The sequence below is a fragment of the Amblyomma mixtum genome, chromosome 1, assembly GCF_055824585.1.
Source record: "Amblyomma mixtum isolate Tamu chromosome 1, ASM5582458v1, whole genome shotgun sequence".
Classification (NCBI taxonomy): Eukaryota; Metazoa; Arthropoda; class Arachnida; order Ixodida; family Ixodidae; genus Amblyomma; species Amblyomma mixtum.
Window position 1 is genome coordinate 2,641,365 of NC_143012.1, and position 27,841 is coordinate 2,669,205.

Sequence of the window (27,841 nt, forward strand, 5' to 3'; positions counted from 1 at the left end):
CAGATGCGGTAAGTGACTGCAGTACGGCCGGCTAGCGGGTTTAAATTTGAGAAATTGTCGACGTTCAGATACGTGGAGAAAGGCGGGGACAGGCTAAATGGTCGATGACCCGCGGTCATCGTGGAGTCTGAACACCAGAAGTCGACGTCGAACGCTATCAACTCTTCGGGAGAAAACCGGCCGTCCGCTGAGGCGAATGAAATCGCGAGCAATATCGTCAGTACACAGAGCAGTGTATTTATTCTCGCCTTTATTCTCGCTTCCAGAAGCTTGTCTGCGCGCTTATCTCGGGTGCTATCCGATCCGGCGCTGTTATACATATCGCCGTCGCCTGGGATCGGTACACAGCAGCGCCGTATAACGCGTTTTACGGAGTTGCCAGCACCGGGAAACGGAACCGAAAGACTGTTGTCAACGTCTTCCGTGGTTTGTGGCACGTGGTCTCAAAGCGGAGCACCACTGAGGCTGAACGAAGCGGCGCCCAGGCGATGACAGCTCCGATTCATCGACTGGTGTGCACGCTGCTCGTCGTTCGATGCTCTTCAGCGCGATGCGAGGAAGGCGCACTTTCTTCGCGCTGCTTGCACCTTCCTTTTTGCTGAACTTCGCTGTGCGAGAAGTCTCCGCCCTGGGAAATGGAGGTGAGTGCGGGTTGTATCGTTCATGTGCGCTTGCCCACCCACCCTCTCTGTGGCGTTAGTGACGCTGAACTTGGAAGGACTTCGGGTGGCTGCGTTCACGCTCCAAAAAAAAAAAAAAGACAAGCCTGCTTCTGCCGTACAGCGCACCGCTTTCACCGAAATTCGCGGAGGTTCTCAACTTAAACTTCATCCTAGCTTTCTTTTTTCCCAGAGTGTTTTTTTTTTCTTAAGCAAACGCACGAGCCAACAGCTGCTTATTGTGTTTCCTCGTCTTGTGTCCTTGTGTAGCATGCGCTGTTGAAATTATTATTTGACGCCCAGCATGCTTTCGGTAGGCACACATTTGGGGGCAGACATACACTAAAAGACGACGAAGCACCTAAGCAGCGCATCTTGTTCAAACCGATACGGCAGCTAAAACCCAGGACACGAACTTCACACGCACACTTTCTCTAAAGTGAAAAACTTGCACTCCACTGCTTTCTTTTCAGATTTAGATCGGAATAAAACCATGACTTCCTTTCAGAAGGTAGAGTGATTTAGTTCTCAATCGAAATACCCCGAGTGTTTCTTCATGTGGCCTGGGGTCTAAAATTGTCGGCAAACTCCGACCATGCATGATTCAGCACGTTTTCATAAGCGTTAATGAAGTGAAGCCCGCTAATTGCACGAAAAGTTCTTAGATGCCCAAAACGTCGGCGAAAAGCTGCCAAAGTCCGCTGGCCATGAACAAAGCTCTGAGCCTACCGTTAACTCCACTCCCTCAAGTAAACGGAAAGGCAATGGCCGGATGAGCCATGTGTGCAGCCAAGCAATCTTCCGGTCCCGCAAGCGGTGATGGAGGTGCGCGTGCACCCATGGTCACAGTCAGCCAAGCTTCCAACAGGACAGGGACACCTCTCCTTGCGATCGCCAGTGAGTTGCCGCCACTCTTGACCTCATCCCTCCACCTCAATATTGTAGGGCATCATTACCTGCTTGCGGGTTCTCGCTCATTTTATTTTTCGCATTCGTTCCATGGCCTCCTATTTACGACTCCTTAGGTGAAGGATAGTAGAACAGACGACTACTTAACCTTCTTCGGAGGCATATGCCGCCGACTGCTGTCTCCCACTTGTTAATGTGTGGCTCTCCGATCGATTCTTCAACTCGCGCTTGCTCTCGTGGCCTGCTTTCGCCACGACGGACGGGAATCGATGGACGTCCTCCCTTTGAAGCCTTCCAATACCAGGGGGCCGTCGTAAACCGCAGCCTCCACGCCAGGCCATTGAACTTTAATTTATACTGCTGCGTACCCATTTCACAGCGTAAGCTTTACGGAAAGCTTCCTACGGGACTAACAGCGTCGCCGCAAATGGCGTTGTATGTCGACACCGGTAAGTCCCGTTTGCTGGCCAAAAAGAGCCCTATCGAGGCGGACCTAGCTGAACCGCGACGTAGATGTTGGCTGCGAAGGGGCAGTTTTCGGAGATGTGCCTTCTCTTGCGATGTTGCTCAGATCAGAGATGCAGGTCTGGGAAAAGCCTAGGAGGTTTTCGCCGCGTCATGATTTCATGATGTTCGCTCCATCAGCCACCATCAGCCACCACCAGACCAACGTGCCCATCAGTTATTGTTGCACGCCTAAATGTTTGATGGTAGAGGCTTCAAAACTAAAAAGACCCAGACTCTTTGCCTTAACCGGTGGCGAAGAAGTCCCTTTCCTTCGTCCCCGTCTATGAAAACTCCTCCCATTCGCCTGACACATAGGTATGCACATTACCCTTTCGCAGACGAGCGCGGAAGTTTCTGGTGAACCATTTAATGGCCACAATTTTGCCCTGTTGCTCAAGCAGTTGAAAAGCAGGACCATAATTCACGGCGCATAAGAAACTTAAACATGGCGTAAGAAAAAAAATTGCTTTTATTTTCTTCTGCACAGTGCGGGGTTTCCCTTCACTCTCCTTACTCTCAGGTTCACAAGCTATTGCTAGGCTATGTCAATGCCCTATCCAGCTTTTTTGTCCTCCTCTGAAGTGCTTGAAATAAACATGATGGAAACATAAGACATGAAAAGAAACACATTTGACTCGAGTCAAATATTGTTTTCTTAAAAAAAAGTTAAAAAGTCACTTTTTTTACTTAAAGTTAAAAAGTCAGGTGGGCGGATGAGATTAAGAGGTCTGCGGGGATAGGATGGCCGCAACTGGCAAAGGACAGGGTTCAGTGTAGAGAGATATGGGAGAGGCCTTTTACCTGCAGTGGGCGTATTCAGGCTGATGATGATGATGATACTTCGGTCTGTCTGTGTGTGCGTGCGTGCGTGCGTGTGCGTGTGTGTGCGTGTGTGTGCGTGTGTGTGCGTGTGCGTGTGTGTGTGTGTGTGTGTGCGCGCGCGTGTGCGTGTGCGTGTGTGTGCGCGCGCGCGTGTGCGTGTGCGCGTGTGTGCGTGTGCGCGTGTGCGCGTGCGCGTGCGTGTGTGTGAAATTCAAAGGGCTATCGACAACACAAAGATCAAAGCCAGCGTGGCATGCGATGAAAAAGCCATATTTCAGCTGTTTAGCCTGTTTAAACTGCCACGAGCAGCTGTATGACTGTAATGACCTCCACAGAGGCATCCAGGCGAGCCGTTCAGCCTAGCAAATGACCGGCTCTTGAAGTACGGCACCTTGTCCAGCAAATCCGGTTAAGCCCAATAGGTTCTTGCATCCATCCTTGCAATCCTACCGCAAGGCCACGCAGTCGACGGCTCGATGCCATCAACATACCGCTGCAAAAGGGCTGAAAGATCCCGAACTTAATTTGCACCACACATTTTCCAGAGGAGCCATGGCATAGCCGGCCCCCGTACGTTGTACGCGAATCAGTTGCTTTCGCCGCAGCCAGGACTGGAGCGTGAAGTCATTGTGCCGAAAGCCTGCGTAATGATCATCCGACAGCATCGGCGAGGGCAGTGGCGATAACAGTATCGGGGACGCAATCTTTGAGCCCCGTCGCCGTAAGTGGGATGACGCATAATGCCTATCAAAAGTGGCGTGATCGCTTTGTGCATCCCTTATCTGCGAGGTGAGGAGCACGATGAGCAAGTGGCGACAATAAAGGTGGATGCATTTTAATTCACCAAGAAGGCACGATGAGTCATTTTGTCGCTTATCGTCTTGAACATTAATGTGAGGTAGTGATATTTATAGAAGTAATTAAAGTTCATTTCGCGCCCTTTACTCATTCTGCAGACGTTAGCTTGGTTTGATTTTCCTCCATTTTTTTGCAGGTGTTCGATGTCGTAAGTTTTAACTCTACTGCTCGACATTTCATCTTCGACATAACGGGAAGGTTTATAGCGCTACAGTGGACAGGATTAAAGAGGCAGTATTCCTTCTGAAAAGACATACACGTCACCAGTGTTTTGGTGGCCACCAACCTCAACATGCCTCATAGAGAAAGGGCATGAGAGTAGACTTCATATATATACGAATTCGAACTGTTAGCGTAACCAGCCTTCCGATATTCCGCTTTCTGAGGTCGTACCAAGTCGCCCGTAAAATTGCTGACAGTTTACTTCGGACTGCCGGTTTACTCAAAAATACAAACTTTTATAACACGCGCTTACCCGAAACATGGCATTAACCTACCCCACGCGCCAACTATGACCTTACATCGCTGAAGTACACATAACTATCTTTACTAAACAAATTAGAGCAGAAGAGGCCTCATGTGTGAAGGATTATCATTTGATGTTGCATTTAACACACTGTCCATTTTGTGAACATTTCCTACGCCTGTTTTTCCTGAATCCGCCTGTTTTATTCGTTTATCATAGCGTGCTAACTTGTTCCTGCTAAGTACGTTGTTCAAGGTTAAGTTCAGACCAATATAACAAACGAATAAGGTTTCTCTTTTTATCTATGCAACAGTATTGTGTTGCATGACGTGTGTTAACCACATTTCTAGTTTTGGCTATGTATGATGCCAGAGCTTCTATAATTTGTTTGCTGTCTTGTGTTTTACGGAATACATACTAGTGTAATTGACGCCCGCTGACGACTGCCACGTTTTGGAGAAGGGCCTCGTCAAGCTGCTACTCGCGCAGCTTTTTGCCCTAGCCACTTTCTTTCTCGTAGAGGAAGTAAACTTCAAACTTCATCTGTTCTGTTCTGTTCTTATGGACCTAATTTGACATGTCCCGCTATCGAATTGGAGGTCAGGAGCTCGCAATATTATTCAGTTATTAGCCCGTGCTATTACCCTAGAGAACACCTTTTGATTCGCTTTAATCGGCCTCCAAGCGTTTTACACTTGCAGGGACGTGACTTCCCCGACTGATATCTCTCACGTATTCGGCCAGCGCGAACACTGATGATTGCACTGCATTCTTGCCTTTGAGAGCCAGCAGACGGCATGAACACAACGTCCTTTCGCCACTGCATATGGCTCCACAAGAGCAGACAGCAAACATTATTCGCAAATAAGAAGTCGTACGCCTTCCCTCCACCGTACCCTCACTGCACTTGGAACAAAAACCGAGACTAGCACTCTCTTCCCCCCACTATTCCTCTGTGGTTCGGACGGCGTGACACAAGTTACTGCCTCAGCACTCTGTATACGCGGCCCAGACACAGAACACATTTTGAACACCCGTTGCCCCGCCGCTGTGATCTCCTATTCGCTGATTCATTTACACAACACATGCTGTAGACTTTTTGCTTAGGTCCAAGCAGGGAGGACACAAAGAGCAAATATGCAAGAGCAAAAAGTCAGGGGTAGAAAATATGCACGGCAAATAAAATTTAAAGAAATGCCTATACAGCATCTAAAGTACGTCAAGAAGGGCCTTCAAAAAGTCACCACCGGATATCACACTATCGGACAGGGCATTCCAGTCGGTCCCCACTCACGAAAAAAACAAAACAAAGAAAACTGAGAACCATTAGTTTTCGCGAAGTATGGCGCTAAGCTATGATCGCGGTGATGCTGAGTTCGACGCGTTTCTGAAAACTGCACACAGAGGGCGGGAGAAATGCCTAGTTTGCCGTGAATGGTGGAGGAAAGATAGGCGGAGAACCCTGTGTCTTACGTGAAGTGGTGTGATATTATCTGCCATCATTAATAAAGATGGGGGAACCAGTGCTTTTCCACCTATTAAAAATAAATCGTACGGAATGTCTTCGTACTTTTACCAGTTCTGTTATGTCCTTTTTGCTTTGTGCGGATCCCAAACGATCACAGAATATCCAAGTTTTAGTCTTGTGAGAGAGTTATAGGCTAGTAGTGATTTGCAGTTGCTTCCGCTGCTCCTTCAGACTCGGACGGTCGCCTGCGGGCCCTAACGGAGCAAGCACATCTTCGCAAGGCCTCAAATAAAATTGTTGCAATGTGTGCTGCTGGGCGAATTGGATTTGCAGATATTTTTAAAACATGCAGCGCTGGCAGACGAACTGCACCTTATATATTTTGAGTGAAAGTTTACGAACGATGAAAGAACCGGAAGAGTCGCAAACCTTTCTACATTTATCGTCACGAACACGAGAAGTGACACGCCCTCTTCACATTTCTTTTTTTACAGTTGTTGTTTTCTGTTTTTTTTTTTCGGACATGTCACTTCTCGTGTTCGTGACGATAAAGGCAGAAAAGGTGGCGACTCTTGCGGTTCTTGCATCGTTCAAATCTTCGGACAGCGCTGCGTATGCCCGTCTCTTGCCAGTTTTGCTTCTCAACTTTCACTCAAAATATGTAAGGTGCAGTTCGGCGCTCTCTGGAATGAAGCTGTTAGTTCAGCGCAACTGTGTCCATTTTTCGTCGTCCTTCGCCTGCCAGCGCTGCATGTCTTGTTCCCCTCCTTCAATTCCTCTGTCGCTGCCACACCATCCTCCCAGTATGCCGAATAGTGTCAGCCGTTTGCGCATTGCAAACGCGGTTATATCAGATGCGATAGCCCAAGATTTATTGTCGTTACACCAGAACTCGATCCGTCGATGTCCGGAGTGAGGAAATTCGCAGATTGGTCGACAGAGGTGACGTGATCTTGTCAGGTCATCACGACTTGCCCTGCGGGTTGTGAGCAAACTAGTTTCTGGACAAAAAACTAGATAGAGAATCGAAGTGAGAAATAAAAAATCTCTGCCTCTCCCGTAACCGAGAGTAGAGTAAGCATGAAATGTTTACGGGCCTAATGTCATCTCGGTGGACACCCGAACCGCACCGTACAGGAAGGGAGGAACGCCACCACCCGTTCAGCGCGATGCCTTGCCATTTGAACTTTGAGGAAAGGAAATGGCGCAGTAATTCTCTGCCATCTCGGTGGACACCCGAACCGCACCGTAAAGGAAGGGAGGAACGCCACCACCCGTTCGGCGCGATGCCTTGCCATTTGAACTTTGAGGAAAGGAAATGGCGCAGTAATTCTCTGCCATCTCGGTGGACACCCGAACCGCACCGTAAAGGAAGGGAGGAACGCCACCACCCGTTCGGCGCGATGCCTTGCCCTTTGAACGCAGCGCTTCTCCCCCGGGCCCCTGTGCGCCTGCGCGGCTTTGCTTCGATGCGCGAAGCCCCTAAGAGATCACGTATGACAACGAAGTGTATCGTGGCATTTATGTGCTTTTTGCACGCGTTATTGGAAATCGGAAATTATAATTCCGTGCATTATCAAACGCACAGCTCGACTGATATCTTGATAAACATTGAGAAGGCACTGGCAGCAGCTATTTTTTGTGACTCATTTGGAGACCAACCGGCGCTTGCATGCCGGTCGCGTAGGAGGGCTTAGAGAGTCTCGTTAAATCTCGTTAAGTCTCGTACGGTGCCCGGATGTTCTCGTTTCAGAGCCCGGATGACTGGAATTTAGTGGATTTCAGTGCCCGGATGATGGCTCTCGGTCTCGGCGTGACGTCACCACACTGCCGAAAACGGGAGCTAAAAGCATTTCATGCTTAAAAAAGCTTGGCAGTGGTTTAGCTCTGGTTATACCGGGTAAATGGCGTTAGCAATGGTGCGCGCGCTCTTCTGGCGATTCTTCGGCGTGTTGCCTCCGCCTGGTAGCATTGCGGCGTTCCTGAGCAGTCAGGTGTTGAGATTCATCGGTGACCGATGACGTGGAACCACTCTGCGAGGTAGAACGTTGTCGCCGAGCTGCATCCTTAGCACGACGCTTTGCAAGACGTTCTTCACGCTGTTGTGGCGTCTCTTGTGCACGTTGTCGCTTTCTCGCTTCTTCCTGTCGCTGCCACTTCTCCTTAGAGGACTGCATAGCAAAGCATTCACGCCAAGGCAAGCGCGCATTTATAGACGCTTTACAGCGCCGGAGCATGGGCGCAACCATATTTGGTCACGTGACCATTCCGCCACGCTGCCAGGGAGTGCACAGAACGTTAGAGCGGAAGCTTGGGCGAGTTGGTACGATATTTTTTTTTTCTGATTAACAGCGCGAACTTGGCCGAGGACAGAAGAAAGACACATGGACGGGCGCTGTGTCAGTGCCCGTCCATGTGTCTTTCTTCTGTCCTCGGCCAAGTTCGCGCTGTTATTCAGAAAAAATGCCCACAGAACGCCATCGCCCGTTCGGCTCTACGCCTTGCCCGTCGGTAAATTGGTTTTTGAGGAAAGGAAATGTATCTGCCTCGCATATCTCGGCGTATATATGCGAAATATGCGCATATCTCGCATATCTCGCATATATACGCCCAGATATGCGAGGCAGATGCGAGGCGTAACGGGAAGGGAGGAAGATGGGAGTGAACGAAGAGACCATATTCACTAGACGCGCCTTTGTTCATTCCAAACCTCCGAGCTGGCGGGGCTGAGTGGTTAGCGTGCTCGGCTCGCAATCCGGAGTCCCTAGTTCGATTCCCCAGCCCGACCAATTTCCTACTCGGTGTTATTTATTTATGTGGTCTGTCTAGAAAGTAGGCTAATTGCTTAACCGATATCATTTGAATGCCATCGATGAACTGCGCGCCAATGCTGCTAACGCCGGCCTTCGAAGCCGGCGTTAGCAGCTAATGTCCAACCAGCCAATGTCATTAGCATCTCTGCAGCGCCGTGACACTAACGTACCCACAAGAAATGAAGATTTGTGGGAAATCCCAAGGTTCCTAACATTTTATAAATATCAAGCCCTGTCACATAACCTTCCATTTATACTAAACAAAATTACACACACTTTAGAATTTGTTTTGTTACACTTTATTATGTTTTCTTTTTCTTTCTTTCTGTTCTTGTACTTTATTTCTACTAATTGATTGTACAATGCTGTTGTCACGTTCTTGAAATGTGTTTTCTTACATATATGTAGTTTCACTTATGTTGCTTACCTGCTATAATTTCAGTGCTAATGATCTTGTACAAACTCTTTAATTATTGTTGCAAATTATAGGTAACATGTCTGTTTTAAATATATTATGATGTTACTGATACCGTTATGTGACGGTCTTCTTGGCCTTAGTCAACCTGCATGAGCGGCTTTTAGCCAAGAAGACCCTCCAGGCACTTTCTGGAAAAAATAAACATCGAATCGAAATTGAATTGAAAGTGGCGGACCTCCTAGTGGCGCCATCTGGCGTAGACAGAGCAAACTGCTCGGCGCCGCTGCCGCGCGGCGCGTCGACGGCGCTGCCATCTGGAGGAGCGCGGCTGAAGCAACGCTGTTCAAGGTTATCCGTCCCTACCGACCAGGGCTACGCGACGAGGCGAAACTCACAGTAGTATTGCTAACGCAATAAGTGAATAAGTCAACGTAATAAGTCAATTTATTCCTAACGCAATAAATTGACATATGCAAATATCGCGACCGTCACAGCATAGTGGATACCTGCCACTGCAGCTAGGAGTACGAATATAGCGGTTGATGCACCGACAGTCGCAAGGAAACTTACACAAAACCAAACGGAAGTTGCAACAAAACCTGCGACAGTAGTGAAATCTAATGTCATTGCATTGCATTTTTGAGGTGGCTGAAGCGTTCCCATATTTTTTTTTTGTTTGGCGCAGACGGAATTACCAAAAGGTGTTACGGCGAGCTGGGCTGCTTCAGCATCGACGGCGTATTCTACCATCCGCTCTACCGGCCCATCAACTTCTTCCCCGAGGAGCGACACGTGGTCAACACCGAGTTCCTGCTGTTCACGCGTCAGAATCCCGTGCAGGAGGACTTCCTCTTGTGGAACTCCACCGCGGAGCAGATCGGCAGGAGTCACTTCAATGCCACTCGCCCGACCAAGATCATCACGCACGGTTGGCTGGACACCGTCTTCTTTGGAGCGTGGCTCAAGGTTCGGCAACTTATTAGGGGTGGCTCATGACCGTGTGCTAAGTGAAAAATGCTCATGATGGGTGATGGACAGAGACGTCAAAGCGTTTTGTAGAAATTCGTTTTCTTGAATTCTCTTCACCCCTTGTCATTTACCTCAGCCAATGAAGAGGCTTGGGCCAGTGACAACGTTATGCCAAGACATTGTAATTAGGAAATCCTCAATACGCAGACTGGCTTCTCATGAGCAGTAGAACGTTTCTTTGGGGAGTATATCAGAGCTCAACTGAAAGCTCACGTCACTGGCCAATGAGCCGATAACTAAGGGCCATCGCCCCATTACCGTCGGAATCGCTCACTCAGTGATTCGGATAACTTTATTTATTTACCACAACACCCACAGCTCCAATTTTTAGATGGCATTAGAGTGGTGGTGAGGAGGATAGTACAAAGAACATGTCATGTGAAGATTTGCATATGCATACATGAACACTGAAAACAAAGAGTCACTTTTCTTTGTGAAAACATTGAAATGCGCTTCAACAACGAATCGCAAAAAAGTAATGATAAAAATAAGGCAGAAAGAAGAAGCAATGAGGCACAACAGAACGAAACTGGCCGAAAGTCTATTATTACTCCAGCCCTTTGTTGGGTGAAGGTCCAGCCTTGCTGCTCCCCAGTGTCGAATAGTCTTGCCGCATGACCGAATCGCGAAAAAATGGCATCCTTGTCGGGCCGGAGATCAACGCGTTTGTCTTTCCATTCCAGCACTGCACAGCTGAGCTGCGAGCTCTTCAGGGACCTCCAGAAGGGCTAGCTGAGCGCAGGGCGCAACATTTTGGATTGGGGCCCTGCGTATAAACCGCACTCACTGCAACCGAACCGACAGAACGCAATGAATGACGGTCCCCACTCTAAGTTATGGCCTGGTATATATATATATATATATATATATATATATATATATATATATATATATATATATATATATATATATATATATATATATTGTATAGTTAGTCCTGCTGCTGCACGGCTGGCATATTTTTTTTCGGCAGAACAGATGAACAAATCATACACGGGTGCCTCGGCTTCGACCAGTGCGCATATCGATTTCCTTTACTAGTCGTACTGGATCCGACATTTCTGTGCCCGAACTCGACTTTGCATCATGCATAGCGGGTTTGAAAACTCACGAACTTTCGAGCTGAAACGCAAAAGGCTGCAGCGGTTTAATCATGACGACTCAGCAAATGTAACCCGTCCTTGCACATAAGCGACACCGATATGTCTAAAAAGGAATTAATGCGATGGAAAGCTGAAGTTGGATCCGCTAACAAGCACGTACGGTTTCCTGCCGCGGTGCAATATGCAGGTCTGCGTATGGCCTCTTCAGATTACAGCAATTCGGCTCGATCAGTTCGCATAAGATTAACCTTTCAGGGCAATCTACCGGGAATAAGAAAAATCGGAAATAAGAAGAATCTAGCGGCAGACAGTCTAATGTGAGAAGCGGTTTATACGCCTGGAAGAAATCCAGAGATACAGCCTTGAAACTTTTTCCTATCGCTTATTCTGCGATTTCTTCCACAGAACATGAAAACGGCCTTCTTGCTAGTCGGGGACTACAACGTCATAATCGTCGACTGGCGAGGAGGAAACGGCCTTCCTTACACGCAAGCCGCAGCCAACACGAGGCTGGTCGGAGCCGAAATCGCTGTCTTCATCAGGAAGCTTCAGGCAAGTCCTGAAACGAATACGTTGACGACTGCAATAGTTCTTGTTTGTGGGATCTGTAAGCTCTGCAGCGCTCCTGAAATACAGGCGTCCACACGGCTGACGTTTAAATACAGTCACTCCACGACAGTATGAGCTGTCATAGATGTTCCTCCTCCAAAAATTTGCCTGATCGTTCTCCTAAGGTTCCGTATGTGCATACGCTGACACGAAAGCCTCCACAAGTGAAGCAAGTTTCACAATTTTATTTGCGAACGTAGCCACCGTGTGTGTGAAAGGCGGAATCCTTTGCGACAGAAAGCCTTCTCATCTTCAGACTTTCTTCCGACTCTTAGTGTGAATTTTTTTTCTCATCGTTAGCCGCGAAATCATGGCCTGTTGCGAAGGTTTGCCTCGCTGTTGTGTCTTGGCGCTGCCGCAGACGACTTTAGTTCTGTGTAAGAGAAAGATGTTCAGGCTTCCTTCTTGCAACATTTTTAATAGCTCGGAATCCAATTTTTGAAGCTACCATCCTTCGCGTAGCATGTTCCCAAAGTGCAGGATAAGGAACACAAAAAAAAGAAGAGACTAAGCTCCCGACTTCCAGGAGGCGGGGATCACTCCTATCGGCACCGCTGACGCACTTGCAGAAGTCACGTAATTATCCGATATGACAGCCTCGCACTCCTTGGCGAAAAACGGCGCCAGACGCAGTGGCGCTCTTCTGTGGCGAGGGAGATGGGCCATGCGGAGGCACGAGCGAAACCGCCGAACCTCCAGTGCCGCTGCTGCACGACCACCGCGATCGCTCATGGGCGCCGGTGCACGTGAGCCGCATTTCGCTGCTGCGGATGGCCAGCGTGTGCGCTTGGTTGCAACTCGCAGACGGCGCTCGGTGCACAGCCCGAGACTTTCCACATACTGGGCCACAGCCTGGGTTCCCACGTGGCCGGCTACGCGGGCGAACGATTGCCGAATCTCGGACGAATCACGGGTAAGGCGACCTTTTTCCTCCCTTCGGTTGTTTCCCTCGGCCGCGCATTTGGCGGCCCTTGCAGACCCGGCTGCCACATGCCACAGCCGCATGCGCAAGGAGGATGTTCTGTGGCGGCATGGCAGACAGCTCCACTAGCTGAATTAGCCGGTGGCTGGACACCACATTTACGGAATCGCATAGTGTAATGCGCATTAAAGCTCCAAGTTGTGCAAGCTAGCTGGTACTGACTCAGTGTTGAACAGCACGGGAGGACAGGACATACTGTACTAGAATGCTCAGCAGCGTTTAACTGAATAGTTAAATATTTTATTTTAACTCTATAGGTATGTTTTTTAATAGTGTTAAACTGTTTAACAATGAAAAGTGTAATGTGTGCGGCGAGTGTGATCATTGGCTGACATGGACCTATGAGCCAAGATCGCTTTGCGCGAGTCCCAGAGTCCCCCATAGTACGCAGTATGCAGCCCAGCAGAATGGCGTAGCAGTGAGCATTACAACGAGCGACGTAGGTACCATGGCAATGCGCACAGCGCCGATATTAATTAACACGCGTGCCGAATGGGGATGACAGCATGCGCTAACAATACTCAGGCAGCAGTTTTAGTCAGGCTGAACAGCTTCGACGCAGTTCGTCTATTTCAATTCGTAATGAGCCGCCGCGGCGTCTCAATGGTTACGGCTCTCGGCTGCAGACCCGAAAGACGCGGGTTCGGTAATGTTGATGGAGGCGAAATTCTAGAGGCCCGTGTACTGTGCGATGTCAGTGCACGTTGAAGAATACCAGGTGGTCGAAATTTCCGGAGACCTTCACAACGGCGTCCCTCATAACTTGAGTCGCTATGGGACGTTATACGCCCAGAAACCAAGCAATTCATACTGAGAATCTTGACATGTTACAACGCTTGCGTATTTCGAGAGGAGTAATCTTAAGAATGAATATTCTGGTAGCACTCGCGCGTTACCACGCGTGTCAGGATCACTCCAGCCTTCTGAGCACACACACGCACACAACCGTTGAGCGACGCAGGGAGTGCGCTCACGTGGTTTTTAATATGGCGCAAATACCTCCTCAACAGGTCCCGATATCTTCCGAGGAAGAGAGGCTGAACGGGAGCCCCGCCGCTATCGCGTTACCAGTAAAATGCGCGGTAACTGAATTCAGCTGGATACCCATCGGAGATGAATGGCTTTGCTATTGAAGAACTCCAATGCCCCGCAGATGGAAGGACAAGGGTGGCCACTAGACGGTGTCAAGGTTTGAAGCCCGAAATAAGCTTCTACCAGAAATGTTAAGAAGCCGGGTATAGCGAAAATACTTTGACTCGGAGATAGACTGTCCTGCATTTTACTGAAAACGCTTCGACTCGGACAAGCAGTGCGGCTCTAAGGGAGTGGGCCCCTTAAGAAATACTTCGTTTAGCTGGCGCATCCGAACCGTTCCTGCAGCGCTTTCACCAGACACGCGCCCATTCCCTGGTTCTAGGTTTGGACCCCGCCGAACCGTACTTCCAGAAAATGCCGAAGGAGGTACGCCTCGACCCGACGGACGCCCATTTTGTTGACGCCGTGCATACCGACGGAGCATCCTTTGTTACAGACATATGTAAGTTTTCTAGCACTAGTCAAATCTACTTGAAAAAATTTTTTGATGGCCTTCCGAAAGGAACGCGCTTGACCACAGTGCCACGCGATCGCAGGACACGGCTGTGAGCGCACTGCGCAACAGTTTGTCTTTTTGTAACGACCACGTGACCAGCTCTCTGTAAGCCCTTGTGGTGTCCTCTCTTGTGAGCACCGGTTCAACGCATAGACTACTACTGCGTTTCCTTGGGCTAGCTGACAATCGCGCACGCGCAAAAAGCACTCCTTGGTAAGCGTGAACTCTCATAAAGGTTGTTCCAGGCGGAATAAGAGCATGCCGACTATGCGTGAACTGCGTACGGACACCTTCTCACTCGGACAGCCCGACTGACTGCCCGACTGAGAGCAGTGTCGGATAAGCCTAGGCAGTTCTCTTTGAGTGCCGCGGTGCCCTCTTGTCGACGCAGACAGCGCACGGCTTGGAGAAAAACGTGTGGGAAGGGAGAGATGATGCCCGCAGGCCGTTACTGTGAGGGTGCACAGGGCGCGCACTAAAAGTTCAGCCTGAAACTCAACCCTGAGTGTTTTAAAAATTTCAGCAGCGCCCTCGTAGCTTTCCTCAGAGATGGAGTTTCAGGCCTCTGAGAGGGGACGAGGATTGTGTGCTGCGTAGCAACCGAAGCACCCTCTCCTCCCAGTGAAAGGCGAAGGCCTTGGCATGTACGACCCCGTGGGCCACGTCGACTTCTACCCGAACGGCGGCATCAAGATGCCCGGTTGCGACCTGGGCTCAAGGGTGTTCAAGTTCGTCACGGAAGGCCTGGTTGGCGGTGAGCGTTTTTCAGCCTCGCTCTCACTAATCAGATTTCTCTGTAAGTGCCTGAACCTGAAATCAGTTAGGTAAAGCAAAAAGAAAGGTAATTAGATTTTGTTGCGGAAGCAACACTACGCAAGGTGTGAGCAATTTCACGGAGCCCCTAGGACTCCCACTGCGCATGCGCGAGGAGCGAGTGTGAGACAGTTACTGCGTAATTTCCTTTCCTCAAATACAATTTCAATTTTCTTAATTACGGCCCCTTTTTTTTTCTTCCACTCCCACTTCCTCCCTTCCTGTACGGTGCGGTTCAGGTGTCCATCGAGATGAGAGAGAATTACTGCGCAATTTCCTTTCCTCAAAATGCGTTGCGTTCAAAGGGCAAGGCATCGCGCCGAACGGGTGGTGGTGTTCCGTGGACTACCTGGCAGCGCTACGACACGCTGTCGCGTTCCACTCCTAAAGGCGAAGCTTAAGCGCCATTAATTAGCAGTTAATTAGTAGTTAGTAATTAATCAGTAATTAGTCATTACTTCGTCATCAATTATGTGTGATGTCATCCAGTGGTGATGTCACCAGTGTCACATAGGCAAAGTGGTGCGGAAAACGCTTTCGCCTCTACGCGCTTTAAAGGGACACTGAGGAGAAATTGAAGTTGGCTTGTATCGACAGAATACGATCTCCTGATTACAAAAACGCTACTCATACTGACAACAAAGCTCTTGTAACGTAGAAAAGAGCAAGAACCAAAATACAGGTATCGCCGCCACAGGCCAAACTCACAAGTACAAGCGTGCTGACGTCATAGGACAAAACAGTGTTGCTAGAACCAATGGTCCTAGCAACACTAGGACACGAGTATTCACGAATCACTGAGGCGCAGCCAATGCATGCGCAAATCTCCTTTACGTCGCCAGATGGCGCCACGTACCCGGCAGCTACGCGCGCGCCTGCAGCATCGGGACCAATAAGCGCCTGCTCACCGGCGGTAGGCGGGCTCTCGGTATTCCGCTAACGGTAACAAGGTACACGGTATGCTACGAGAACGGGATCCATCGTAACGCTGGCAAAACGCCGGTGCAAACGTAAACGAAGCGACTGTAGCGACCGTAGCGACGGCCGCAATAGCCGATAGATGCCCTCAACGTGCGGCCGGCGGTAGCTTTCTTTTCGACTGCTGCTAGGCCGCACTGCTGGCCGGCAGAAATCACGGAGTCTGCGTTACGTCATGTGCACGTCATGTTTCACGTCACTTAGTCCTGTTTCGTCATAAGAGAATCCCAAGTTTGAATCAGAGCTGCGGGAAAAACTTTTTCAACTTCGAATACAAATTTCTTAGAAATAAATGCGTCTTTCGCTGCCGGCCAAGTGGCAACAAAGCCATGAAATGCCGAACTACCGGATTTTGCTTTAAAAAAAATATGAATAGAGCTCTCCTCACTGTCCCTTTAAAAAACGCGTTCACACTTGGGAATTCGGCGGCGAGAGCGAGCGGAATCCGCTGCCGCGGCAGATTCCGCTGGAATACCCAGCGGAAAACCCGATCGGTCCAGGACCGAATTCTGCCGACGGAAAAAATTCCGCCGATTCTTATCGGCCAATAGGACGGCGAGTACGAAGTTGCATTCCCGTGGCGACAAATATGGCGGCGCCCTTCGATGGATGACACCTCGCTTCGGATTGGATTGGATTCGTCATTGTTACTGCCTTCTGCAGCGCGTTCACTGGCCATAAATGGGCCGCCGGTCTTTCGCTTCGTCTCATCTCGCCCATAAGAAAACGTACGATTAATAAATTTGCTTTATTTTTTTTCTATTTAGAGTAACGATTTTGGCCCCTTCAGGGGCGTGCACATGGTTATGGCGTATAGACTGCATCGATTAACCTCTTGCCACATCTCTGTACGCCGTGAGCAGACGACGAGCGGAGACTTGGTGGCCGGCAAGAGTGAACGAGGCAGCATTTCGGCGGCGGCGGATTTCGCTGGCCGCCGAAATGCCGAAGTGTGAACGCGCACAGTCGAAGTGCCCCCTGAGATGCCGCCGCCGCTGCGATTGCCGCGCCGTTGCTTCCGCAATTCCACTCGGAATTGCCATTGGTCAAACCACAGACAATTTTTTTCAAGACGGTATGCGCTTTGTGAGAGCGGGTTTTAAAGCGAAAGCTTTACTACTTGCACTTTCAGCATTTGCCGTGGCGCGGCGGTGCCACCATTGACCTTTAGTTGACCTCTGTGTGACGTCATGTGTGACATCCCGCCGAAGAGAAGGGCGACCGACTCGCGCCGTCGCAAGCCGCGGTGGTGCCACCACCGGCGCCTAACTCCTGCGCTCTCCGCTAGGAGCGTAACAGGTGTTGTGACGTCACGCCGAAGAGAAGGGCGACCGACTCGCGCCGTCGCAAGCCGCGGCGGTGCCACCACCGGCGCCTAACTCCTGCGCTCTCCGCTAGGAGCGCGATTGTGGCGTTACGCTGAAGAGATTAGGCTCGACTCACATCGCTAGAAAGCAGTAGCTGTGCCAACCACCAGCGGCTTAACATTGCTTCGCGATCTCGCGCCATCCGTGTGCGACGGCGGTGCACATGAACGGCGGCCTGACTTGAATGCATTGTACTGGACTGTATTGGATTGGATTAGAACAGATTAGATTAGATTATATTAGATTACATTAGATTACATTGGATTGGATTGCATTGGATTGGATTGTATAACAGATGCATCGCCACAAGTCTAACCAGAAGCACCACCACCAGCTGCACTGCCAGCTGAACCATGGCGTAGGTACGGATATTGCTTTCGCAATTACCGGGCTTAACCAAGCTAAGCCACAGCGAATTTTTTTCTCCCTGCATAAGCCTTCGTTAACTACTGATCAGGACAGTACCACGAAACAAGGCAACAACGAAGGGCATCACTTCCACAAGCAGCGTGGTACCTTACACAGGCTCGGGAGGCATCATCTCCACGCGCATTTCCTACTTCAAAACATGTCAAGTTTTAGCAATCAGAAAGATTTTAGTTTAGATTTCAATCTCCTCTATTTCTTAACCTGAAGACCTTCGCTGCCGCTTTTAACAGCCTCCTCCTATCGCTAAATGCATCCAGTTACCATACTTTGTGGTGGGCCTCTACTGCCAAGAATAAGCATTCCGTATATTTAGTGATGTAGATCTACACCAGCAGCTGGGTAGCATACCCTGACTATAAATGGGAGTGCGATGGCACATTCCCTTCTTACTCCCACAGAGGCTAATTCGTGTCAACGGGGTACGCACACAGGCTCTGTGCTTGTGCACCTTCTTGCATCTTCTATGCCCATGTGCAGCCGTGCTCAATATGAGATGTACACAAAACTGCGAATTTTCTAGCCTTTTTTGCAGTAAATTTGAGAATGAGTTTTTGATATTATAGACCAAGTGGATAAACAGTTAGCAAACAGAAAAAAACACTGCTTGCTGCACATGATTATGGAGTAATCAATAAATTAATGCTCAGAATTTGTTCCCTCCCATATTACTCACGACTGCACCTTTTCCATAAAATAGGCCCGACTAATTCCACCCTAGTGAATTTTTGTGCCTTCGCGGCGTCTGTGTACGAGGCAGCGCTCTTCTGTAGAGCTTCGTGGCCACCGTCTCGTTTGACACTGCTCTTCGGTACACCGTGCACAGCTGCCGACCCGCCCAGGTTCCCTTCTTACTTCAGTTCCCCCCCACCCACGATCCACTCCGGTCCCCTTTTAGGCAGCAATGCCCTCTCACTTTCTACAGCGCCGCCCTTCGCTCTGTGCACAGGGGCCCGAGCCATCGGCATATGCCACCACCAGCGGGCCATCGACTACGTCCTGGAGAGCATCACGGACGTGCAGTGCCCGTCGCTGGCCTTCGCCTGCTCCTCGTACGCGATGTTCGAGAGGGGCCGCTGCGCCGACTGCGGCCGCGACGGGTCCCTCTGCGCCCGCATGGGGATGCACGCCGACGGGTGGAGGCGCTTCGGGGATGACACCCGCTCGGTGCGCATGTTCCTCGGAACCAACGAGGGCCCGCCCTTCTGCGGTGAGCGGGAACCGGACGAAGCAATGCGGCAAAACAACTTTGATTTGCGCTTCTTTGTGAACACTGCGTTGTAATTTAACCACCCACCAAATGATTACGTGGCGCTAAAGTTTCTCACGTACACCTCTTCGTTGTTCCCGGCCTCTGCAATGTCGGAATGCAAAAAGAAAATAACGGCAATGTGTTCATTGAAAACAAATTTTAACACAGTACACAGGAAAACAAACAAATTTACGTATCCTACGAACGTTTGAAAGCATAAACAATGGGCACACATTACCATGCAGATACATAAAATCAGTAACAAAAACTCGGTAGCATTCAGTCACCCTGCCGACGTAGCAGTGCGCCCTGTGATTTAAGAGAGTCCACACGCAACGTTGAATGCATAGGCGAGAGAAAGATTGTGCCTACTCTCTCCTTACTTATCTCCTGTCTTATCTGTTATCTGGCTATCTTCAACGGGCCACCCACGAGGCAGCGAAGACGGCAGTACAGCGGTAATGATGGGAGACACGATCATACTCCTGCCCAAAGCTTGGAGGCTTGAATCGCTCACGTAACGTGCAACAAACACTCAGTGCTTATCCCGCTTCCTTTTTCGTGACAAGCTGTGGTGCTAGCGATTCGCGTGCGAGGGCTTTCCCACTCCGCTTATTTTGCCTCGGCTGGCTCTACCTGCCGCCGGCACAAGTGGTGTTAACCTCGCCTCAATGGGCCCTACCCGTTGTTCTCTTCCTTCCTCAGCACCGTGTGTGTCTGAGGTAACAGTTGCCAACACCCGGGGGCTGGCCAGAGAGAAAACACACTTTCTGCGGGCGTATCGCAAAGCACGAGACAAAGCCGGGAACACAAACCCTGAAGACGAAAGCTCGACTTTACGGCTCGTGTCAAGCGTTTTTCACGTGTGCCCTACGCTAAAGATATGTCAATGCACGAAAATGACACCTCGGCCAGCGTTTTTGAATGGCACCGGAGCACAGAATTTTTTGTGAATTAACCCCGTTTACATATTTTACGTTCGATGGTTCCTCGTACAAGGATCTTCTATTTTCACCGCCTTGACCGAGGTGGCCTCGGGGATTGAGTCTTCTCTATCCGTACTTCCTGGTCTTGTTGCATAACCGGGCCGGATTCGAAGGCGAACACTCATGTGCGTCATCCGACGCGCCCGTATACCGTGGTGTAGATTTTTACCAGGATGGCAGATGTCCGTAAAATAAAATAAACTTCATACTGCACGCTTACCCAGCCATCGTAGAGGTCTTCAGAAAGGTGCGATTAGCGACCGAGGCCTCGAATCAGCTCACAGAAGGAACAGAAGAAACTCGCGAGGAGGAAGCCCGTCAGCGAGTTGGCGGTGAGAGGGAAAGTAAAGGAATTCAGGATCTCGCTGTAAAACATATTCGGCTTTAACCGAGGAGGTCAACCCTAGTGTTCAAGCAGTGCACGACAATCTCACAGCTAACATTAAGGAGTGCGAAGTAGACGTATGCGGTAATACGGTCAGAAGGGGTACCAGCAAGCTTTCTCAGTAGGCGAAAGATCAGAGTAAGAAACGCCAAAGCTACCTAATAGAACTGGCAGAGCGCAGGCTATATGAAGCTGCATGCAGGCACGGCCGCGGAGCTACGGCAGCTCCGCAGTCCCCAAAGAAATGGGCGCCCCGCGGCGCGCCAATCAGGAGGAAACGGCCGCGCCGGAGAACGAACGGCTCTGGATCAGCTCATTCACGTAACGTCGGTTGTGCGGCGCGCCTGTTCAAGCAACCATGGCGAGCAACAAGATGGCGGTCATATTCGTCGTGCCTAGTCGCGCCCGCACGAGCGACACAATCCTGTTGCCCGGCAAATCCGACAATAACCCCTCTCACCTAAAGGCTTGGCGGAGGCTGTCCCGTACGCATATTAGAGGAGTGGGCTGAGCCGCCCCCTCCCCATCTCCATTTATGAAGTGTCCGCGAGCACTCCTCAGTTGGGGGGTTTAGTTTCGAGCCTCGCTATTCTTGGTCCCGTCTGTAGCGCTGCTTTTGTGCAAAGGAGAAAGCATCTGACTCAGTCGCAACCTTAGCACTCACGCATTTGTACAGCCACGCTGCATGCCACCACAGTCCTCCATAAGGGTAACGATAAAATTTCAATAAGGACCGATGTCAGTCAGGGAGACACTATCCCTCCAATACTATACACCGCCTCTTCACAGGAGGTGTTCAGAGACCCTGATAGGAAACAGTCGAGGATAAGATTTAATGAAGAATACCTAAGTAATCTGCGATTCGTTGACGGTATTGCTTTGCTAAGGCACTCACGACAGGAACTGCAAAGCATGACCAACCATACAGGCACAGGCACAGGCACAGGCACAGCACTACTACGAGTCTAAAAATGAATATGCAGAAAACCAAAGTAATGTTCCACAGTCTCGCAAGGGAACAGCAGTACGCAATCGGTAACCAGGTGCTGGAAGGGGTAGGTAAGAATATACGTCTACTTAGGGCAGCCATAGTAAGCGCTGGTCCGAATCGCGAGAGCGAAAACTAGAAGAATACGAATGGGATGGAGCAAATATGGCAGGTTCTCTCAGGTCATGAATGGCAGTTTACCAAGACCTCTCAAGATAAAAGTATAAAACAGCTGTATCTTACCGGTACTCACCTATGGGGCAGAAACGTGGAGGCTAACGAAAATGGTTCAGCTCAAGTTAAGGACAACGCAGCGAGCTATGCAAAGAAAAATGATAGGTGTAACGTTAAGAGACAGGAAGAGGGCAGAGTGGGTGAGGGATCAAACTCTGGTTAATTACATTTTAGTCGAAATCAAGAAGAGGAAATGCGTTTGGGCAGGGCATGCAATGCTAAGGCAAGGAACCGCTGGTCCTTAACGGTAACGGAGTGGATTCTAAGAGAAGGCAAGCGTAGCAGGGGGCGGCAGATAGATAGGTGGGCGGATGAGGTTAGGAAGTTTGCGGGGATACGGTGGCCGCAGTTTAAAGGACAGAGTTAGTTGGAGAGACATGGGAGAGGTCTTTGTCCTGCACCGGACGTAGTGCGGCTGCTGCTGCTCCTGATGATAAAATGTAGCACAGTCTTGACCAAAACTCTTCCGACCAGGGGGTCTTTTCTTGAGCCCACTAGTGCAGCATTCACCGAACCAACCACTAAAAAGCCAAAGGGCCTTGAAAGGCTGGAACAAGGCTTCTGTTAGCATTAAAGAAGTTTACACCTTGACGAGTGCCTTGAATCCGCCACCAGTCGGCAGAAAAACAAACCCTGTGGCACAGAGATTTTTGAAGGGGGTGTAAACAACGGCATAAAAAACACTTCGCATGGCGCCTGCAGTTTCGTTATGAAAGAGGAAGAATAGGCTTCGCTCGAAGAAGGTGGTTCGTTTCAGCCTGGCGTAGTTCTTCAGAGGGACTGGCGGTAGTCAGCGTCCTACGAAATCCACCGCCAAATATAAAGGCAAGGCCAAATCCAACGCCACAGACAAAAGCCGCATCCTTCTTCTCGACCTGATGGAACGGGAAGGGGTGAAGAATTTTCTTAGTGCCGTTAAGTGGAGAGATTCAAGCTTCCCGTGGTCACCGTTGAGGGTGTGATTGACGAAAATTTTTGAGCAAAGATGTGACATTGAGTCTGCGGACAGTACCATTAGGTGCGATGATTTGAGGCGTCACCTTAGAATTCCTCGCGCAGTACGCACCAAAAGACGCCAGGCCAAAGCAACCGTGACCAGGAGGGGTGCGTGGGGTTTCAATGGTGCAGTAATCGCTGCTACTGACTGCTTTTGGTATTACAGACGACAAGGAGGAATCCTAACGCGGTAGGTCGTGCACGAACCGACAGAAGCGTTTTGCCGATAGTTGAGTCCGGCCCAACTCTGGGCAATGCCGGAATGATGTGGGAAACTTGTGCAAGGAATTGCATATCGAGCCTTTTTGTCAAAGTAGTTTCCGCTTCGTAAACCGTTAAGCCGTGTTACCATATTGCTCGAAAATATAATTCCTGAGGACTGGGTTTTATTAATAATTCAAAGTTTTAAAACGAGAGCTCCATTAAGGTAGTCCCCGTTCTTTCACTGCATTTATGTTTCTTGCGCATCGGTTTCTAAAAACTTCCCTGCCCCTTCAGCGTTCGGGTGAGTCGTATTGCACTTCCAGTTGCTTTTTCGAATGGGAACAAAAATAGGCCTCACTGCACAACCTACAGAGACTGCCATTCTAATGAGTTCCGTAGACAAACTATCAAGTACTGGGAAATCGACAACTCCGTGAGCGAATGGACGGACGGGGCGAAGAGCCCTCAAAGAAGAGACGAACGGTGACTGCTGCACATTATGCTTTTCGGTCGTTCTGTTGTGTTCCCTGCCGTTAAGATCTAGTGACCAGTTCTGATATATGAGTTAAAATGCACCATGTATCTCTATTTCTTTTTCTGCCGAGAGAAGACAGTCAGGCAGTTTCCGGATTTGCTGGCCGGGAAAAAAGAAGGCAAAAATCAGTAAGAGAATGTCCTGAATTTTTGCGGTATGGGCCAGAGACATGATGAAGCTATAGCTATAAGACGTTTTAGCAAACCATTAGCGTGCTTCGCCTACTGGTTGCACACGTCTGCCATGCACGCGCAGGCGCCGTCAGTTTCTGGTGCAGTAACCATAGCACGGTAAGCTGAGGCTTTCCGCAAACTGCGCATGTTTATGACACGCGCCTAATCATAGCTCCGACGGCAGCGGCAGCGGTAGCCTATTCGCGGTGACTGTAATATAAGGCGCTCAATTTATTTTTGTCTGACGTCATAGTTTATGCACTGGACGCTCAGAGCGCTTGCTTACAGCCGTTCCGAAAAGTGGCTCATCCCTTTCCGATTTTTCTACTCCTCCGCGACGAGGCGGAATATTAGACACCGACCACCACCAGCACCGCCTGCAGCGGCCACTGACGCGCATGTTCCGCGAAGCCTGCAGCGGGGAGGGACAGCTACACAGCGGCACACGCTGTGCTCGAGCGCTCTGTTCCCTCCCAGGGCGTTACTCGGAAACACCGCGCATGCGTGCAGCAGACGTGGGCAGCCAGTGCTCGACGTAGAGGTGTGCTTAAACGGGCACAGAGGAAAAATTTAACTTTTGCCTATATCGACAGATTACCGCGACCTAATGGAAAAGCGGCTATAGAGCGCTTAAAACGGGGCCTTTCTTGAGGTAGACAAAGTAGAAGAATAAAATACAGGTATGGCTACCACCGAGTGTTTTAGTGCACAAACTGCGGTGGGTGAATTTTCATCGTGGATCACGGAGGAAAGCATTTACCGTGATTCAATTCCAAACGGTGATCACGGAGTCCAGTACGGCATGGACGTCACCCGCTTCAGTCGAGTGGCGGGTAGATTATATTGTAATGCAATTTTCTGGCCAAGGAATACCCCTCTTCGTGGCCCACAAACATCAAGCCAGAAGGCACCGCAGAATGAAGAGAACAAAATTTGGATGGAATCAGTCCCTCCTAAACACTGCAGTAAAAATGAGCTAAAACGTTCTAATGGCAATTGGATATTCAAGAAACAAAATTAGGTGCAAAAGACATTCGCCCAATGACTTGAATGGTTCTTAAAATGGACAACTTTTTAATAGTTGGGGAAGCAAAAAAGGTCGAGTCCAAAGGGACGACTTGATATGGGCGTAGTAAATTTAGCACTGGCGCCGCATTCTAACTACGTGTTTCCATAAAGTCGTGGGCGTTTACTTGTTGGAGTGCTATAACACTAACAAGCAGTAATAGTCAAGCTCAGTGCTGCAGCAGAGGCGTGCATTACGGGAAGCGAGTGTGTACTGCAGGAGAGCGGTTTATTGAGTGGGATGCGTCTTTCTTTGTCCTTGCAGCCTTCCACTACCTGGTGAACGTGGAGATGCTGAAGAACGCGGGTGCTTCCGTCGCGAGCGGCGATCTGTTCCTCAGGCTGGAGGGAACGAGGGGTGGCTCCGAAATGAAGCTCAACAAAGGGTGCGCTCTCTCTCTCTCTCTCGGTGACTGCGACAGCCCTTTCCGTCCCGAAGGTCAGCTTCGACCACGACCGTCGTGAACGAGACCTTCTCTGATATAGTGCTCTTTGAGAGCCACTCCAAGTCATTAAACTAATCGGAATGGGTAGCCCATAGGTATTATTTCCACTTTAGAACACGAATAACTCCTCCGGAATGTCGGAAGCGAGGATAGTGTCTACAGTTACCGTCAGGTCAGGTAGGGGGATGAGATTAGGAACGCTTTCAGCAGCACGACGACCGAGTACAAAAGGCACGAAGACAAGCAATTGGCGCTGCATGAACTTCAACTTTAGTTTAGAAAATTACCAAACCATTGCATGTACACCCGCAGAAAACAAGACGCCCACCAGGGTTACAAAAAATGCAAACACGTGGTAACCTGTTGTAATCCTGGTGGAAGTTTTCTTTTGTTTTTTCTTTTTCCGTGCGTGTATAGGCAGTGGTTTGGCAATTCTCCGAACTATTTCTTGTCTTCGTATCTTTTGCGCTTTGTCCTGGTGCTGCTGTAAACGATGCAACAGCGACTAGCTCCAAAGCTTGTCCTGTCGAGATTCGGTAGGATTTAAGACTGGCCTTGGTCCTGCAGAGAACGCAGTGCGCTTGACGATGGTTCTAACAGTTTTTGTCCACAACGCCGGGATCACTGGGTCTTATTTGTCGCGCAGAAACTTCGACTTTCACTATTCACACTGTAAGACCTGTAAGGCGAGTTCAGATAAGATCACGATATAGAAGGCCGGTCGACATCTTGGATTTCCTTAATATTTTTGTACAGCATTGCACGATGTGCAGAAATAAAGGGATCTGCAATTGTTTTTGTTGAGCAAAATATTTTGAAGCCCAAAAATTTTTTATCACAGAGAGGTGAGTTCCCAATCTTACTATGATCATAGTGTCTGAAGGTATCTCTCGTAAACCGTGCTCCGCCGCCTGGAAACCGCCCAGGTCTTCATCCTGTGTAATCTGCAATTCAATCTAGCTAAGACTGCACCCAACAGGTAACCGGACTAGGAATTATTATTGAATTACCTTTTGTGTTGGGCGGTTCTTGGCTTTGATTAGATTACTAGAAAGTGCCGGGCAATAACTAAAGAGCAAGTAAATTTTTTAAAGAAAAGCTTCGACGTCGTCCCCATGAAGCCGTTATAATCGTGGAAAGAGAGAAGACGGAAGGATTAAGCATAGGCTTAAGGGAGAAGGGAATCGATGATAGAAGAAACTGATGATGGCGAAAGCAGCTGGCACGAAGACAGAGAGATAACGTACAGAAAAACTAAAAGCGGGAGATGCTGGTACTGACGGTTGGCACCATGGCCCATGTCATCTAGACAAGACCTCTTCCGACGGATGTCGATTGTTCATGGGTGCCAAAATGACCTGCAACAACTGGTATGCTGGCGCCTTGCAGGAAAAACACGGTAAAGATGATCTACTGCCTCTGTTCATTCATTCGCATAACTAAATTTGCGAGTTGAGAGAGGTGCACTCTGAAAAAGCTCAGATAAACGGAGAGAAGCGCTTATTGCAGAGCGTCTGGCTATATCTATTTACACTGACCACCACTCGGCGTCGATCTTTCTTCCTTAGCACAGCCACCCTTCACCCGAAGGCCATATACACCTTCGTCACCACGACTCCGGTGAACATAGGCGACATTCGGAGGGCATTCATCACGTACAAGAGCACGAGCTTCTTCAGCCTTTTCGCCCCGAAGATGCACCTGTGGAAGGTCGAAATCATGCCCATGAACAGGCCAACCAAGAGGCAGTGAGTACCGCTGGTTTCCTGGTCGTCCCTTTGGCCGTTCCAACCTTCTGTTCAGTCAGCTAGGCTGCTAGCTCGGCCGATGTTCGCTTTATGGGAATGGGCATGGTGCATACATAAAGTGCTCCGTCGAGTGACGTCGCTTTAAAGCGACGCTTATCTTGATCCTGAATCGGCACATTTTGTGTGCGTGATTAGTTCCTCGCAGAAGAACAACCGTTTACATTTTAAATTACCGCCTTTAACAGAGAAAAATCGGATCGAGGTTCGCGCAGTGAAACAAGAACTTTTCTGTGCGGTTTGTGTTCAGTGCGGTGTTGTCGGCGCTCCTCGCTTGTCCTGTCTCCCGCACTGCCCCCTGCCAAGTACCGGAGGGCCGAAGTTGTTTCCAGCAGTCATTTTGTACGCTTGTTTCCAGAGGGCGACTTTCGGCTTGATCGTCAGTTTGCCATGCATCGGGAGTAAGACAGTACGTAGAGCTGGCTGCTAGCACTGACGCGTACGTGTTCTCTTTTCTGCAGAGAGAGAGCGAAGAGGACGATCGCTTTCTGTTCGACAGCTCTGGGCGGCCTGACCTCCGGGAGAGCGACCGCCCTCTCACCGTGCTAATCCGTCCACACCTGGTAAAATAAACGCCACCTAGCATACGCGTCATGCCTCCATTCACTGACCGGCCTGGAAGCTTGTATATATGGCCACCCAGCGAATGCAAGCACAACCATTATTAGCGCAACTTTTCAGCAGACAGATTGCCATCACTCGCATATTTGAGCCCAATGTGGCACTTCCGACCATTAATCAAGAGACAGAAGGAGAGGGGGCGAAAGAAGACAAACATATGACGAACAAAAGTTGCGGGAAAAAAAGCATCATTTGAAGTTTGTTCATTATCTGGTTCTGAGCTAGCTGATTCATGCTCGAGTAAAATGCGGTGCGCCTGCCCAGCCTTTTTTTCGCCTCGTTCTTACAGCCATTCACTTCACTTGAGAAGACGGTCGAAGAGGCACCTTTTTC

General features: G+C 49.5%; 1 protein-coding gene across 5 annotated transcripts; it reads left to right on the forward strand.

Moving 5' to 3' along the window:
- Positions 1 to 27,474, forward strand: LOC149365253 (pancreatic lipase-related protein 2-like). 5 transcript variants are annotated; one of them, XM_089541333.1, is made up of 10 exons: positions 1 to 641; positions 9,606 to 9,886; positions 11,458 to 11,604; positions 12,466 to 12,574; positions 14,061 to 14,180; positions 14,857 to 14,988; positions 18,768 to 19,028; positions 24,902 to 25,022; positions 26,651 to 26,830; positions 27,349 to 27,474. In XM_089541333.1, the coding sequence occupies exons 1-10, from the start codon at positions 536 to 538 to the stop codon at positions 27,434 to 27,436; spliced, it is 1,545 nt and encodes a 514-aa protein (XP_089397459.1). In that variant the 5' UTR covers positions 1 to 535; the 3' UTR covers positions 27,437 to 27,474. The 5 variants fall into 5 exon arrangements, with proteins under 5 accessions (XP_089397459.1, XP_089397454.1, XP_089397475.1 ...); XM_089541328.1 differs by having other exon boundaries at positions 26,656 to 26,830; XM_089541349.1 differs by lacking the exon at positions 18,768 to 19,028.
- The last annotated feature ends 367 nt before the right edge of the window (positions 27,475 to 27,841 follow it).

Coding starts and splice junctions, on each gene's coding strand:
- LOC149365253 (XM_089541328.1), top strand. CDS start 536: ATGCTCTTCAGCGCGATGCGAGGAAGGCGCACTTTCTTCGCGCTGCTT. Junction 9,887..11,457: donor TCTTTGGAGCGTGGCTCAAG/GTTCGGCAACTT, acceptor TTTCTTCCACAG/AACATGAAAACGGCCTTCTT. Junction 19,029..24,901: donor CGAGGGCCCGCCCTTCTGCG/GTGAGCGGGAAC, acceptor TTGTCCTTGCAG/CCTTCCACTACCTGGTGAAC.